We start from the raw sequence: 16622 nt of genomic DNA, 5'->3' as shown, positions 1-16622 counted from the left end.
TATATAAAAAATACATGTGGGTACTCAAATAAAAGCTCTTAATGAGTGTAACATCGGGATGAGATTATATCTTTATTTATGAGCAAAATTTTATTTATTTATAGTTCACATGTCATGGCAAGGTTGTTAGTTATTATGAATTGAGAACTTCATGGTAATTATTACTGGTCTTTATCTTTATTAATCGTATACTTGATTTATTTAATGTTTTTTTTTGTGTTAGAGCTAGATAATTTTTAAATTCTTCAACTCCTCTTTAATTTCCAAAAAATTCTCAACTGTAATAAAAAATCAACTTACTGTAAAATCTTGTCCTCTAATTTTTCCAAAGTTCGTTTGCCCGTGGCGATGCTGAGTACCAAGTTGTCTTTCTGCTCTTCGAGTTGTGGTCTCTCCTTTCTCACCGCAATACCGAGTAGTTGAGTTTCTAAACCTAAGATACGTCATAGTCATATAGTTGTTGCCAACAATTCAGAGACCGAACAGAGTCAAGAGAAACCATTGAGTATGTCATCTTAAAGGCCAGTTGCGCTCTGGTACTCTATTAGTCTTATGCACATATGTATATCTATAATATACCTTGTTCCTTAATGGCGAAGTTGCATAATGCAGTTTTGGTTGATATCTCCGGACTATAATGCGGGTTTGCCAGTTTCGTTGTTATATATAGACGGAAGTTGTCGTTATAACTAATCATTTTATCGTTGAATTTAATCATCACTGCATCACCTGTTACAATTAGTTATTAGTTTATTCACTCAATTATTAAGTTAATTTAAATCAATTTTTAGTTTAAATTTTGCTACTATTTTTTACGTGTTACTGTCAACTTTAATTGACGGTTTAATTATAAAACTTTTGTGGTTTTTTTTTTATTGAAATTGATTGATTTGTTAATTAGGTCATTGATTTTAACTGTTGGATTATTTTAATTTTAAGAACTTGTGTGGTATAAAAATGTCAATGTTTAGTATAATTAATATTTCTCACCGTTAGTCAATTTATAATGATAAGTATTAAGGTTTCATTAGAAATGCTCTATATCTAGATACATAATTAAAAAATGATCTTGTATTTTGTGAACTATTGACATTTTTAAAGATATAAGCTCATCCCGATGTTAAACTCATCAAGACCTTTCATTTGAGTACCTATATCAATTTTTCTCATATTTTATATATTTATATATATTATATATGTATATATGAAAAATATATCAAAAATGTAAGTGGGTACTCAAATGAAAGCTCTTGATGAGTATAACATCAGGATGAGCTTATATCTTTGAAATATATATTATATGTATTACGTGTTTAAGAAGTCTTTGTATTTTGTGAAGTATTGGCATTTTCAAAGATTTAAGCTCATCCTGACATTACACTCATCAAGAGCTTTTATTTGAGTACCCACATCAATTTTTATATATATTTATATATATTATATATATACGTATATATGAAAAATATATCAAAATGCATGTGGGTACTCAAATGAAAGCTCTTGATGAGTGTAACATCAAAATGAGCTTATATCCTTAAAAATGTCAATAATTAAGAAATTATATTGTATTTTGTCAACTGATGATATTTTTAAAGATATGAGTTCATCCCGATGTTATACTCATCAATAGCTTTCATTTGAGTACCCACACATTTTTATATATTTTTCATATATACATATATATATATATATATATATATATATATATATATATATATATATATATATATATACATATATATAATATATGAATATATGAAAAATTGATGTGGGTACTCAAATGATAGCTCTTGATGAGTGTAACATTAGGATGAGCTTATATCTTTAAAAATGTGAATAATAAAGCAATGACGTTGTATTTTGTTCAATGATGATATTTTTAACTATATAAGCTCATCTTGAAGTTACACTCATCAATACCTTTCATTTGAATACCCACATCAATTTTTCATATATTTATATATATTATATATATGTATATATGAAAAATATATCAAAATGCATGTGTGTACTCAAATGAAAGCTCTTGATTAGCGTAACATCAGTATGAGCTTACATCTTCAAAAATATCAATAATTAAGAAATTATCTTGTATCTCGTGAACTATTGACAATTCTAAAGATATAAGCTCATCTCGATGTTACACTCATGAAGACCTTTCATTTGAGTACCCACATCAATTTTTCATATATTTATACATCATATATATATGTATATATGAAAAATATATGAAAATGCATGTGGGTACTCAAATGAAAGCTCTTGATGAGTGTTACATCGGGATGAGCTTATATCTTTAAAAACGTCAATAGTGAAGAAAGTACATTGCAATTTAACAAAAGTCATTATTTAATAAAGCAAAATTTCCTTCATTTATAGTTCATAAGTCATGGGAGTCATATAGTGACTGCAATGTTGTCGCTAAAGCTTAATCAAATTATAAAATTAAAAAAATAAGTCGCTTACCTATTTTAGCAAATGATTTATGTAAAACCGGATTCAAAATAGGATCAACATGTTCCCCAATATTTTGAAGTAGCACAGGTTCTCCAAACTGCAACGCTTGTTCCAAAACCTTTATGAAATCCCGGGTGGCAAAGTCAATGACTCGTAAACTCTGTAAGGTTTGATGTGGGTTAAACTCTATATTATAATTTCGGATATCGGTAGGGAAGTATTATATATTAGTAATAATTAATAATAATCGAAATACTCGTTTCAGTGAGCAGCAAGTTGTCGTAGTTGGTATAAGTGTAGCCAAAGTTGAGTACAAACTTACGTTAGTTGCCTCCATATTCTTGATCCACTTGACTGCCTGACATTGAGGATCAATAACAAGAGGCCACCGCGTGCTTTGGGTTATAATGATCCCATTCTCGGTACTGAATTCATCGGAGGGCAGCCCTTGGATATTCCACTCTCTAATTGTCGTCGGAGTGCTTAGGAACTGCTTTAGATCAAATTTGCTAGTACAGGGAATTTCTCTCGTCAGAATCTAGAAAAATTAATTAGGAATTTTGAAAATTTAAAACTCAGAATAATTAAAATTTTTTTAAGATCAACTAAAAAATTATTTTTAAGCAAATAAAAAATTTTTAAGAACAAAATCAAAGGTAAATTTTGATATGGGGCATTCCATGTGAAATGGGAAAATGACTAAAGTGTTAAAATTCCTCTAATTCATTCTAATTTAGTCCTAATTTATTATTAAAAGTTTATATTTTACTAACTTGTAAAGAAAATGTTTTTTAATCAATAAGAAAATCGATTTTTCTCTCTTAGCAACTTTTCAGCCGTACTAACTCGTATCCGGGTCAAATGTTGTTCTAATAGTTTTAAGAACAAATTTATTTTATGTTTGTTATTTACTAACATATTTATTATTATATTTTTAAGAACAAATTTTTTTATGTTCATTATTAATTAACACCTAAGTTTATCAAGATCGTGTTGTCAGCATGTTAAATCCTTTATTTGTGTTTTTCAATTAGTTTTTTTTAATTATCCTAAATAATTTATAGTTAAATATATAAACAATAATGTTTCTAAGGTTGAAATAATATAAAAGTCTTTTTAATAAACAACTTGATGTAGACATTTTGTACTTGTCCCACCAGTCACAATAAAAAAAATTTTTTTAATTGTTTCTACGTAGGTAATCAGTCTAATTCTTTATAATATTGAATGTTTGTAGAATAAATTTTGTATTGAGAGGGAAGTATTTTTTAAAAGTTTAGTGGTCGAACTGAAATTGGACTTTAAGTATACCTTTGGTATGAGAGAAGGATTTTTCTTAGTCCCACCAGTCACACTCAGTCAAATGATAATTACGAGAAACTTAAAAAGTAATGGAGGTTTTTAACAAAGAGATGTTGTTAATTAGTTATTCTTTTATATTATAAGATAAATTTTATTATAGCATAAGTTTCAGTCATATAGGGTAGAAGTACCGTTTTTGGCCACCTTAGCACCGTTTTTGGCCAGTTAACATTTGAATTCATTTATAAAAAATTATAATTTTATAACTATATTTTTGTTGAGTTTTAAAAAATGTATATTAAAAAAAATTGAGTTTGTAATGGTTTATTAATATAAATTCATTTCTATCATTTATTTGAACAATAAATGGCTATAAACGGTACAATGGCCAGTCACTATGGAATGCCCCACATAAAGTTAAAAAATTTCTTTGTTAAAAACAAATTTAAACTCAAGCTCAGCGATTGACAGCTAATAAAATAAATCAGATTAGAAGAAAAGAAAAATAAAATAAAAAAAAAAATAAATGTCAATATCGAATGAAAAAGTTTGCCAATTGCTGTCTCACCTCTTTAATCCAAATCTGGACGAGTTCTTCGCGGTAATTGGACAGGAACGGACCCAAGTAAGATATGAAAGCAGTTGATATGAGGCAATCACCGGGTAGACGCTCGTAAAACTCCCCTAAGGACTCTACTGTCTCTTGCCATCGAAGATGTTCATCCGAGAGGCCATCCACTAGCATCGCCGCTCGTTCCAACTTTATCTTCAGCAGATTAGCCTGATGATGTTGGAAGAGCAAAAAGAAAAGCGAAATAAGAATGAGGAGAAGAGGAAAAATAAAATAAAATAAAAATGATGGGTAAAAATAGTTGGAAGGCAAAAATAGTTCAAAAAAGGGCAACATTAAAAGAGTTGAATTTTGTTGCTGAGAAAAGTTTTCATGAGATCCGTAATAGATCCTCGCGGCCAATTTGCCCGCTGTTGAAAGGGAGAATTTGTTGAATACTTCCGACGTCTTGCATCATTATTACGTGCTTGAGGAGGCGGTAAAAAAGGATCGATATTCCAAGTAGAGCTTTTTCAAGTACTCACCAGTCTAATTAGGTCTTCTTTTTCCTTCATCTTCGCGTCGTACATTTGCTCTAGACTCTCCAACTCTGAACGCAACTTTTGCAATTGTATTACGGCCTCGTTGTAGGCCTTCTCTTTTTCCCTAAGCGACTTTAGCGCCAGCTCCAACCGCTCTCTTTTAGGCGCCACTATTCTGCAGTAATTATTATCATAATTATTATTATCATTATTATTGTTATAGTTGTTATGATTATATCACGCAACCGATGTGTGGAAGTTAATTATTTACACGGCGCTTAGTTTATAATGGGTAATTAGTGAATTTGATGTTGATTGTTAGCGCATTAATTTAAGGCTTAAACCTCCTCTTGAAACTTTTTCCCACCGTTTATATTTTTATCTTGACTATAACGCGAGATTATTTTACCTGTAGAGTTTGCCGTATTGTTCCATCGCAATTACCCACATGCAAAGTGATTTTGCGGCGATTGATACTTGGCCTACTTTATCGGGATTGAATTCTGGGCTTGAGGTGTATTTTCTGATGGCTCGCAAAGTACGATCTGCGATACGATCCTTTGCAAAGTTTTTTAGCTAAAATAGAGTATGGAGAGTCAATTTTGCGGGAAATTGTTTTTAATTTTTTTGATTATTAAGTTTTTTTGTCGATAATGCTGATGCTGACCAAAATTACAAGTTTTTATTATAAATAAAAGCTTTAATGAACCGGTGGCGTTAGCCGAGTCGTCTAAGGCGCATGGCCTATAGAGAACTCGGACTAACTTACCGGCCAGGCGTGGGTTCGAATCCCAAGCTGGTCTTAGAAACCAACTTGGTTGATATTCGGCCCTTGCCGCGTAGGTTAAGATTTACACAACCCAAAAAGACCCAACGTACCACTCCCAATAGTTAAAAGTCGGCGATATGACCACAGCAGTTAAAACCGACTCTAAATAATAATAAAAAAAAAAAAAAGCTTTAATGTTATTTTTCAATGATTATAAAATCAGATCTTAATTTTAAAAAAATTTGGAATCAAAACTTGGAATTAAGATGTTGAATATCAAAAAAATAATTTACTACACGGAAAAAAGTAAACTGTAAAATTCACTCGAATTCCGGTTAATTTTTATAGTTTCATATAGTACAGCGGACATCGGGGTGGCACAAATGTAAATATTACAAAACTTAATGTAGAAAGTGTAAAAGCCACAATTTATAATTTAATATCGAAAATGTGATTAGTAGCTGTCACTATAGTAAATAACGACTCTCTCATCTTAAAAAATTACAGTTTCAAACAGTAAAAATTGCCTTTTTAATATATAGTCTATTACTATGAGGAGAAGAAGAAGGTCTCACACTCGGAGAATTTAACATTTGAAACAGTAAAAATTCTACTCTTAAAATATATATTTTACCAGTCCAAGCAAATCAATAATTATAGTTTGATTTTTAGCGTTGTGTTTAAAATTTACAATTTTACTTTGTAAATATTGACGTTGCTTGTGTAGAAATTTAGTAACTGTAGTTTATATTTTTTACATATCATGCGATCATTTTTTAGGTACGAAATGATAAATATCAAAGTCAAAATTCTTAGTTATTATACTTCAACATTTTTGACTTTCACATAGCGAATATAACTGTTTGAAATAGTATTTTCTTCCATGTAAATAATAAATTGTAGCATTTAAATGATAAATATTATAAAGTGATTGTTAAAATCACGATTTTACCGTTTGAAATGGTAATTTTTAGCAGTTGATCATTACTTATTATAAATCGACTATTGTTTATTACAGTTTACTTTTTTCCGTGTAAAACCGTCCTTTGAGGCGTGCAATTCAGCCTATCAATTAGCGACAAAAAAGAACTAATTTTATTTATCTAGAAATCCACAAACTGAATATAAGAAATTGACGTCGCCCAGTTGTCGCTTGGATTCCGCCCAACTTGGCTCGGAGTTTTTCAGTATCATCACGGCCTCTAGTACCATTTCGACGCCGGGGGGTGGTCGGGCAAATGATTTTATCTCGGCGAGATCTTTCTTATTTAGAGTATCGAGTGCCTGGAACGAAAAAAGAACAAACTTTATCAGTTGTATTACACCCCAAAAAAAAAAAGAAAAAAAACATTTAAAATTTAATACTCGCCTTCATAGCTCGATCCAGAGCAGGCTCGACAGTTTCAAGATCTGCTCTCGCAACAGACTCCAACTTCTTGCACTCCTCGGACTCCTTCTCAATGCGAAGCGACCTGGCAGTGACATTCTTCTGGGTGTCATCCGCGTTCCGTTTCTGGGTGACTATTGTCAGGAGATACTCCTCGCAGTCCTCGGTCGCTTTGAGCACCTGTCTCTGTGTCACTTCTAGTTCAACAGCCATGTCATTTACCTTGTCTTTAGTTTCATTGATCTTAGTGAGACCGCCGTTAAGTTTGTTCGCTTGCTCGGCAACTTTTCGTCTTCTGTTCTCGAGCATTCTAAATAAAAAATAAAATAAGTGTACTGTACTAGCAAAAGCACCAACTAGAATAGCATGTGACGGCGAAACAAAGGCCCGACTTGTTCACCAAATCAAGTTGAGTTTAAAAACAAACTTTTTGTAGCCAACAACCAGCTCAAGAAAATTTCCCGGTGTCACGTAGCAGTATCTCGACATCTCTATTACCATTCTTCTCGAGTACTGTATCACGGTGTCGTGAATTAGAGCAAAGGTCGCGGTAACACCCTCTACCATGCGTTCTTGGAGTGAATAAATTGGTGGTGCTGCTGCTGTTGACCTCCTGGGCTCCTGGCCAGTTTTTAATAAAGTAATAACATTCAAAAATAAAATAAAATGAATTGCATGTGTAGAAATTTTATCAATTTACTTAACAAAATTCAACGTTAGTCTACTAGATGCTTCTAGTAATTCTTTTTAGTTTGGAAACAAAAATTACATATGTTTTTTGCACAACTTATAATGTGGAGATTTAAAAAAATTTTTTTACAATTATTTTCATTGTTATAATCTTGTTAGTGAACTATTCAACATATAATTAAAAAAGATTCACTTCTCCAATTTTAAAAAATTTATTTATTTAGATGGTTAGAAATAATTTTAACCTAATATATTTTTTATTAAAAATTCTTTGAGTATTATTAGCCGTGGATGTATGGATTTTTCAACCAATTTATCATTATAATTTATAACAAAACACATAATAGTGACTTACCGGTTTGTCCACCCCAGTGATTGTCGTAACGAAGCTGAGATTCATGAGGAACTTGTTGCCGACTTCCAGTAGTGCTTCTCTAGGCCAAGCAAGAAACCAGTCGATGGTCGTGCAATTTATCAACGACGGATATTGCCTCAAACGATTCCGAAACTTTTCCCCGATTGGATTCATACAGAGCATAATGTGCATATTAGCACGTACGCGCTCGATCATGAACAGCAGAATCGATTCCGTAGTGGGAATTATTCCTTCTTTCAGTGCCTCTTTCATCAGCGAGTTTTTAATCTACAGTTTTTATTCAAAAAATTAAATTTATACAACTTTTAGTTCAACATTTTTCTCTAAAATGAAGAGTCTAAAAATTAATCCTATTATTTAAAGTATGATTATTAGTTTTATAAAAAATAAGCCTAGATTCTCTGCCGAATCTTAAATATAATTATTTTCTTTAAGGAGATCCACGCGAAGTAGTCAAATTTTTAAAACTTCCTGAAAATTTATAAATTCAATTTACGTAGCCTAATAACTAATAAAAAAATTTAAAAACAGTAGATTTCCAGGATAATTAATGAAATAATTAGGTTTGAAAATTGTAATTTTTACATGTAGGTAAATGGAGATTCCACCAGCCGTGTATTTGATTAAGAATTTAATGCAATTAACGATTTAAAAAAAATTTTTTTTTCATTGAATTTGATGGAAAAAATATTAAGCTTTCGATTAAAACAATAAAAAAGTAAAATTCCGAACGTATTACGGAGATATTATATATTTTTTATGAAAAATCACTCGGAACTTCCGTTCTTTAAAGTCTTGTATTTGACTTGGCAACACCGCTTGCGCAGTTACTCGGCGCATAAGTAACCGCGTTTTTTTAAATGCTAGAAAATCTTAGTCATTTCAGTTAGACAGTAAAAATAAATAAATTTTAAGGTTAGGGAACTCTTGCGGTGTTGTCAAGTGTATACCGGTAATTCAGAGTGCTATATTTTTTATTAGTCAATTAAATATTAATAATTATTTAATGAGTAAATTTTTCGGAAATTTCCTCAAAAATGTTTTTAATTAATTTAAAAATTAATTTTAAGATGCATAACAAAAATATTTCTACTTATTATTTTTTTATAGACATTCTTTACACTAGGAGAGTACTTACTCTCTAAATATGAATTAGTGAAAATTCACTGGAATAAGTGAATTTTCACTAATTCATGATTAGAGAGTGGATCTCCTTAATTGATAAAACTAGTTCACTCATCAGTAAACGAAAAAAATCCACAGATTCGGTAGAATCTGGCGCCAAGTTCCGTTCAAATCCGTTGCAAACGGAGCGCGAGACTACCGACTGTGTTTACTGTAAGCAGAACGGTATTTTGAGATTGCAAAATTTTATTTAATTCTACGGTACTTCTTGTTCCTAAATTTTATATTATAACAGTAATTCATGCTTTATTTTACTGATATTAATTAATTATATTCAATTATAACAATTAATCTACTTGAAATTATTAAATGTTATCAGCACAAACTATAACAAGCTCAAAAATTTCGATCCTGACTTTTTTACTTTGGAACGTAGCATTATTGCATTAATACAATTATTTTAAAACAAATATAAATAATGCTGTGAAGCGGGAAAGAATAGGAGTTACGGTAATTATTACGTGAAGCGTTCCACATTCACGTAACAGGATATTGGTAGGAAAGGATTGAGAAAGGAGTGTGGAGAGGATCATCTTAATGTGAGTTTATAGAATATGCGAGAAAAAATTATTAAATAGCTCGGACTGGGATTCGAACCCAGAATCTTCCGAAGACATATCGGCTACTCTACCATTTGAGCTATCCGGTCTATACTAAATCTTACGGCAAGCATTTTTTACAAATATAAATAATACAATATAAGCATTAATAAGCAATTCCATAAACGTAAAAATTTTGGAACGTACTTAGTGTACGTCATTGTGTATTTCAATTTTTTTAAAGTTCTGGTAAATAGATTTTACGAATTTCATTAAAAGTAAAATATTTTGCAACCACGCACACTAAATACGTTCCAAAATTTTTTTTTAATTTTCAAATTTACAATAAATTTTTTTTTAATTTCCGAAAATCTAATACAATCATATCGGTTACTTGGATTTTTTAATTTTTTTATTTTATATCTTTTTGTAAAGAAAAAAGACATTTTTTTTTCTTGATAGTCTTATGAACGTGGACTTGGCGCGATTTTTTTTACAGTGAAACTGTTTTTGTTCGGATAAATAATACAACTAAACTCTAACAACTGTAATCAGTACCAATAAAATGGTTATTACAGTAATAACAAACCTCTTCAATTTCGTCGGGTTTGTACAAGTTACCAACTTGGCCGGTCCCTAGCATGCTGTTGACGATTTCAAGGAACAGCTCTTCGACGACTTGAGAATCGTGGAAAAGAAAACTCGTTGGCTTGTTGTCCACTCCTGTCATCGAGTAAAGTCTCTTGAGATCTTCACGAAATTCTGGAACACCGTACTGCTTAGTTACTTGCACTTGAAAGACCCTCAGTTCGGTTATGTAACTGGCTATTTTCGACAGAGATTGCCTTCCACTACCACCAATTCCAACAAGCAGCATGTTGCCCCGCGGCTGAAACCAATTAGTCGGCCTTCACAGATTTCTATCCTATCAAATATCATCATGTATCATCATTTAATAATCTCGAAGATTACTTGAGAAATAACTCGAGCAATACGGCAAATGTGCTCGACAGCTTCGCCAAAAAGAACCAGGTTGAGTCTGACTACCCCCGGTGAGGTGTTATACTCCTCCATCTGTCTTTCAATGTGACAACGCACTGGGTCCATGTCCTGCAAGTCCTCGTATATGTTCCAGGCGTTCATGAAGGCACCTATTGCAAAAAAGTTTGAGGTGAAGCGTTTTGCGCCAAGTGTGCAAGAAATGAATAATTCATCAGGCGAATAAGGAAGAGAGGAAGAAGATCTTGGTGCATTCGTCGGTGACATCGTCGTCTTGGTGATGGAATTTCTTTAGATTTTCATCATTTTTATTTTTTATTCTACTCTGAGGTGGTTTTTTATGGCACTATCCGCCATTTGGATGAGAACCTTAAAGGATAAAATCGTAAAGTCTCCCTGCATGATGCTCGCTTTCAGTTTAGTCTTATACCTTGATAGAGCGAGAGAAGGAAAGACCCTCGAAAAGGAGGTACGAGTGGATAAGAATTTTTAGAAATACTTACTTGTCGAGATTGGAGCACTGAATTGAGAATACACTTACCAAATACAGGAGACCGTTTTTCCGGGCAGAGATCCTTAAATGTCAGCTCAAAGTATTTGCCCAGCTGTTCATTCACCTTTGAAATCAGCCAATCACGGTCTCTGTTTGGACGTAGGGACAGATGTAATAAAAAATTTACACTCGGTTCTAGTTGAGGTAACGTATGATTATTGACGTCGTGAGCACGCCTCAGAAATTTTTTATTTTGAAAAGAGCTAGTTGTTATTACCGGTCGTCAATCAGCCGGTCGCTGAACACTCGGAAAATCTCGTGAACCCACAGACGGAGAAATGTCCACCGGGAATATTGGTAATCTTTGTGGCTTCGTAAAAGTCCTTGGAATACCTGACGGAGATTGCAATTTTTTTTAACAAGAATTGTAAAATTATTCTGATGGAAAAATTTTTGATATTTTATAGGCTTTTTAATTAATAATAATCAATTTTAGAAGATAATTTAGTGAATTTTTATTTAAAGTTAAAAAATATTTATCAACAAGTAACAAATCGATTATTAAATTTTTTGAGATTAAAAATTAACTGCTAATAAATATATTTTATTAACTGTTAATAAATGTTTCTCCTAAACAATATTTTTTTTAAGATGAAAAATATTTATTGTATAGGAAATAACCTTTGATATATCTCGAAGATTGAACAGATAATGCATTTTTCCTGGAGTAGGCAACATTATCTTGAGTACACTATTGTAGATTTCGATAGTCGACAGGGTGATATCTTTGGCTGGAATCATAAAAAACACCAGTATTGATTCAATCTTTTCTTTTTATTAGTCTTAAAAAATTTTTTACCAATTCCTTTGACTTCTGGATTAAAGTCAAGCAACTGTTGATTCAGCATTGTGCTGTAGATTAGCAGGGTCTGTTTTTGTATGGGCAGAGTTATGTTTATTACATTAAACTTAGTAATTATTCGATTACTAATAGTGCTACGACCACCGCCGGGAGGCCCCATAGCGCAGATTAGTTGCATTTTCTCGATAAATTTCTGGGTTTGTTTCTTGCGATGGTACCTATTGAGTTAATTAAAAAGTAAAAAAAACTTTTCATAGTTTGATATTTTTTTTTTTTTATTTTTTTCTTGAAAATAAGAAGGAAAATGAAAAATAAAGCAAACAATACCAAAATTTGTAGTCAATCCACTGTCGTATCAATTCAAGTGGGGGCTGAGACCCATAAGTATCTTTGCTCGGCATATTAAAGTCATCCATAAACGTGATGAGTGTTTTACCACCGAAGGGGAGATAAACACCCTTCATTCGTTTCTCCAAACGGCTTTCCACCGCGTCTTGAATATTATTGGCGCTTGTTTGTCCCGACATATTTATCGTGAGGACACTGTACTTGCTTTTGTCCAAGGACTCCAATATTGATTGGGCCATTGAGGTTTTTCCGGTCCCCACTGCTCCTACTAGCAGCACTGGGCATCCGTGAGTCAGTAGTGCGTTTAGTAAATAGTCATACCGGACTGTATCAACAGTTGGTACTATTATTTTGTGGAAGGGTGCTCTGAAAAATGTATTATTATTAAATAAAAATTGAAAAAAAATAACTAATTCAATTTTTTTTGCATTCCCTATAAAGTTTTTGGGCTAAAGAGTTGATTCGTTAATTATTTTTCTAAAAATTTTGAATTTTAAAATTTATATCGACGGTCTAATTAGCAATTTATCTAACTCCTTATTTTTTAGAGGGTAATTTTTTAACACTTTGATGTAGTAATAATCCAATTATAACTTATTTGAATGATTTAAACCTAAATATTATATCTCTATTAGAAATTAATGATATTAAATGGTTTTTTAAAGTGATAATAAATTTTGAACTAATTATTTTTTTCGTACAAATAGAAGATTCTCTAAAATGAAGTTAGACAATTTGCGAATTAGAACGTCGATATTCTCGCGTGTCTAGGCTTTAAGGAGATCGAAGTACCCTACTAATGTAAAAAATGTCTATAAAAAAATACTGAGTAGAAATACTTTTGTTATGCATCTTAAATTAATTTTTAAATTAATTAATAACATTTTTGAGGAAATTTCCGAAAAATTTACTCATTAAATAATTATTAACATTTAATTGACTAATAAAAAATATAGCACTTTGAATTACCGGTATACACTTGACAACTCCGCAAGAGTTCCCTAACCTGAAAATTTATTTATGTTTACTGTCTAACTAAAATGACTAAAATCTTCTAGCATTTAAAAAACCGCGGTTACCGTGGAACGGAAGTTCCGAGTGATTTTTCATAACAAATATAAAATATCTCCGTAATATGTTCGAAAAGGTACTTATTTATTGTTTTAATCGAAAGCTTATTATTTTTTCAATCAAATTCAATGAAAATAAAATTTTTTTTAAATCGTTAATTGCATCCAATTCTTAACCAAATACACGGCTGGTGGAATCTCCATTTAGTTAAATGTAAAAATTACAATTTTCAAACCTAATTATTTTATTAAATATCCCGGAAACGTACTGTTTTTTAATTTTTTTAATTATTAGTTATTAGGCTACGTAGATTGAATTTACAAATTTTCAGGAAGTTTTAAAAATTTGACGCGTGGATCTCTTTAAAACTGTCGATAAATTAATTTCTAATAATCATTAGATAAGATAGCTTAAATCTATCAAATTTATGTCAAAGTTTGCATAATAATCTTTAAATTTAAGCTATTGGTCGTCAATTTTCAATATTTTTTTCAATTTATTTCGTATTCCAAAAAGTTAAAAACAAATTAATTTTTATGTAGGATGTGGCCGAATGCCGCTTTTTAATAAACTCTAGAAATTTAATAACCTTTTAAATGAATCACCGGCAATATTTAAAAGAATAAATTTGTTATACAAGTAATAAACGAGTAAAGTGGTTAATTTAATATAAACTTTATTAAACGTCAAGTCTTAAGATCTTACTCAGTAGGATATCTCCAAGCCAATGACAATTTTTCTTCCCACGAGGTAAAACCGCGTTGTCTTACGTCAACGTAATACTCGTAAATGGTATCCTTGAGAGGAAAAATATTCTCTATCTCCCTGATGTAATTATCCATTTTACGTCGTCCTTCTTCGTCAACCGTCGCGCACACTGACCAAATCACGCTGTATTTTATTTAAGATAAAGTAATAAAGCTATTTTTCACTTCAACATTCCGGAGCTCCGATCGCTGCTTGCAAAAAATCTTAAATTTTATTTATGATCTATCTTAAAAAATAACTTCGTTAATTTCGCAGCGATCGGATGTTTTTAAATAATTAATCTCACCAAAATAGGAACCAAATTTTGCAGATGAAGCTAAAATTATCTTTGTCTCCATCATAAATTAGTCCATTTTCCTCAGTAGCAAGCGCGCTTAGAAGCTTGCATAAACCTTCGACAGAATTGAGCTCATTAACAGCAACCAATTCTTTGCATTTAGTCCGTTTGAACTCCAATATTTTGTCAAGATAATTCTCGAACAATAGATCCATTTCATGGACAAATTCCTCCTGTTTTGTTTTATAGCTCCCAAGCCAAGAATTAACGGCGGGTCGCCACCCCAAGTCCTTGTAGTCATTATAAATCATCCCCGCTCGAGAAACAGTCGCCGGGGAGGCAACAGCCAAGTCCTGGACCTCGAACAGCAGCGACACTTGTTCCGTCATTGTTATGCGTTCATTATTAATAAGCGTCAGGATTTTATTGTCATCCATCACGCTGTTCATATTTTCGATCCACAATGCATCCACGGGACCGTCGAAAATGATCCACTTTTCATCAGGGCTATTATCTATCGGTTGGTTTATTGGAAAAGATGAATAGAAATTCCGCGGATAATATCACGGTAAAAGTAAAGGTTGAGAGAGAGAATGAGAATTTATAAGAATGAGTATGAGCGTATAAATGTAATTAATCTGTCGAATGCCCTGTAATTTTGTTCGACATTGTATGGAGTGTAATAATTCTACTTACCCGTACAGGTCGTTCGCATAATGGAGGATATTACTCCATCTGACCATTCACTAGTTGAAGGATTATACTCCCCGTACAGCTCGCCCAAGTTTAATGCCTTTGGATTAATGAGAAAATCACTTACAATATTGAATCCCTTTTTTCCATCCTGGCTCATCGATGTCAGTGTCTTCTTTAGAATTTTCCATGTCGTTGATTTACCGGTATTCGATTCCCCGACTATCATCGTCGAGTGCCGAGAATTTTTCGTCTCGAACAATTCTATAACTTTTGTCAGGAGCATCGGAATCGGCTTGAGTTGAAAAAAATAAAAAAATTACTCTGTTATTACAAGGAAATAGTTGTCGATTGTTTGGATTTGGAACTTTCATGTTTTTTTTGACCATAAAAAATTCTAAAATTAAGTTATAGACATATTTTCTTTAAACTATACATAGAAAGAAAAATTTCTTGACTGAAAAACAAAATTTTTGGCTCAAGAAAATTTTCGGGTGCCTGAAGGAAGACCGAAGTTGTGTTGGCCGAAGTAAAAATTTTTCTTGAAATTCTATTCTTGGTCGAAGTAATTTTTTCTTAATTCAAATTATCATAAATACTTGATACAATAAATTTTTACATTTGATTAAGATTTTTAGATACTTTGGGGAAGCAGCGCCACCTACTTCAGCTGAAAAAAAAATTTTCTCACGAGAAAATTTTCTCTTGAATACTTGATACCCATTTTATATTATTTTAGCGTGCAATTATACATATTGAATGAAAAAAAATAATGAAATATTATTTGATCTTCCCATTTGACATGTTAATCAATAAAAATATTAATGAAAATTTACTTCTATCTTTATATTTAATTTTTTGGAGCAAGAGAGAAATTTTCTCAAGACAAGAAAATTTACTTCTATCAAGAACTAAATTTTTTGGAGCAAGAGGCTGAATTTTTTCTAAACAAGAAGATTTTCTTGATTTAAATAAATTTTCTTGGATCAAGATACGTATTTCTTAAAGCAAGAGAATTAATTTTGTTGGAATAAGTGAAATTTCTTGTCGAAAAAAATTTTTTTTTTCGCTCAAGAAAATATTTAGGAAGAAAAATATTTTCTTGGCTCAAGTGAACTTTTTTTTTTGTGTAATTTTTTTTTTCACCTATTTATTTTTTTTTTATGCTTTTCAAAGGATGCTAAAAAATCTAATGCCTAAAAAATTTCAAGGAAAAACTAAAAAAATACAATTTTTAAAATTTTTTTGCTTCTTTTTTATGGCCAATAATAAATAAACTTCTAAATCTGAACAATAATAAATAATGCGATCCAT

The 16622-nt window shown here is 31.4% G+C and overlaps 1 protein-coding gene across 1 annotated transcript in view; it reads right to left on the bottom strand.

Moving 5' to 3' along the window:
* Window positions 1-16622, bottom strand: part of LOC123272271 (dynein axonemal heavy chain 2) — a 54576-nt gene that overhangs the window by 9192 nt on the left and 28762 nt on the right. The window contains exons 25-45 of the mRNA XM_044738969.1: window positions 15312-15603; window positions 14625-15129; window positions 14276-14461; window positions 12479-12865; window positions 12149-12369; window positions 11971-12080; window positions 11567-11682; window positions 11338-11438; window positions 10770-10948; window positions 10387-10686; window positions 8053-8340; window positions 7435-7628; window positions 6990-7317; window positions 6740-6904; window positions 5261-5427; window positions 4855-5026; window positions 4328-4540; window positions 2780-2995; window positions 2467-2617; window positions 580-729; window positions 301-433 (exon numbers count right to left, since the gene is read on the bottom strand). Coding sequence (XP_044594904.1) covers window positions 301-433; window positions 580-729; window positions 2467-2617; window positions 2780-2995; window positions 4328-4540; window positions 4855-5026; window positions 5261-5427; window positions 6740-6904; window positions 6990-7317; window positions 7435-7628; window positions 8053-8340; window positions 10387-10686; window positions 10770-10948; window positions 11338-11438; window positions 11567-11682; window positions 11971-12080; window positions 12149-12369; window positions 12479-12865; window positions 14276-14461; window positions 14625-15129; window positions 15312-15603 — 4574 coding nt within the window. The remainder of the gene's footprint in view (window positions 1-300; window positions 434-579; window positions 730-2466; window positions 2618-2779; window positions 2996-4327; window positions 4541-4854; window positions 5027-5260; window positions 5428-6739; window positions 6905-6989; window positions 7318-7434; window positions 7629-8052; window positions 8341-10386; window positions 10687-10769; window positions 10949-11337; window positions 11439-11566; window positions 11683-11970; window positions 12081-12148; window positions 12370-12478; window positions 12866-14275; window positions 14462-14624; window positions 15130-15311; window positions 15604-16622) is intronic.

Source organism: Cotesia glomerata, linkage group LG9 (assembly GCF_020080835.1).
Source record: "Cotesia glomerata isolate CgM1 linkage group LG9, MPM_Cglom_v2.3, whole genome shotgun sequence".
Taxonomy (NCBI): domain Eukaryota; kingdom Metazoa; phylum Arthropoda; class Insecta; order Hymenoptera; family Braconidae; genus Cotesia; species Cotesia glomerata.
This window is presented reverse-complemented; position numbering and strand designations above follow the sequence as displayed.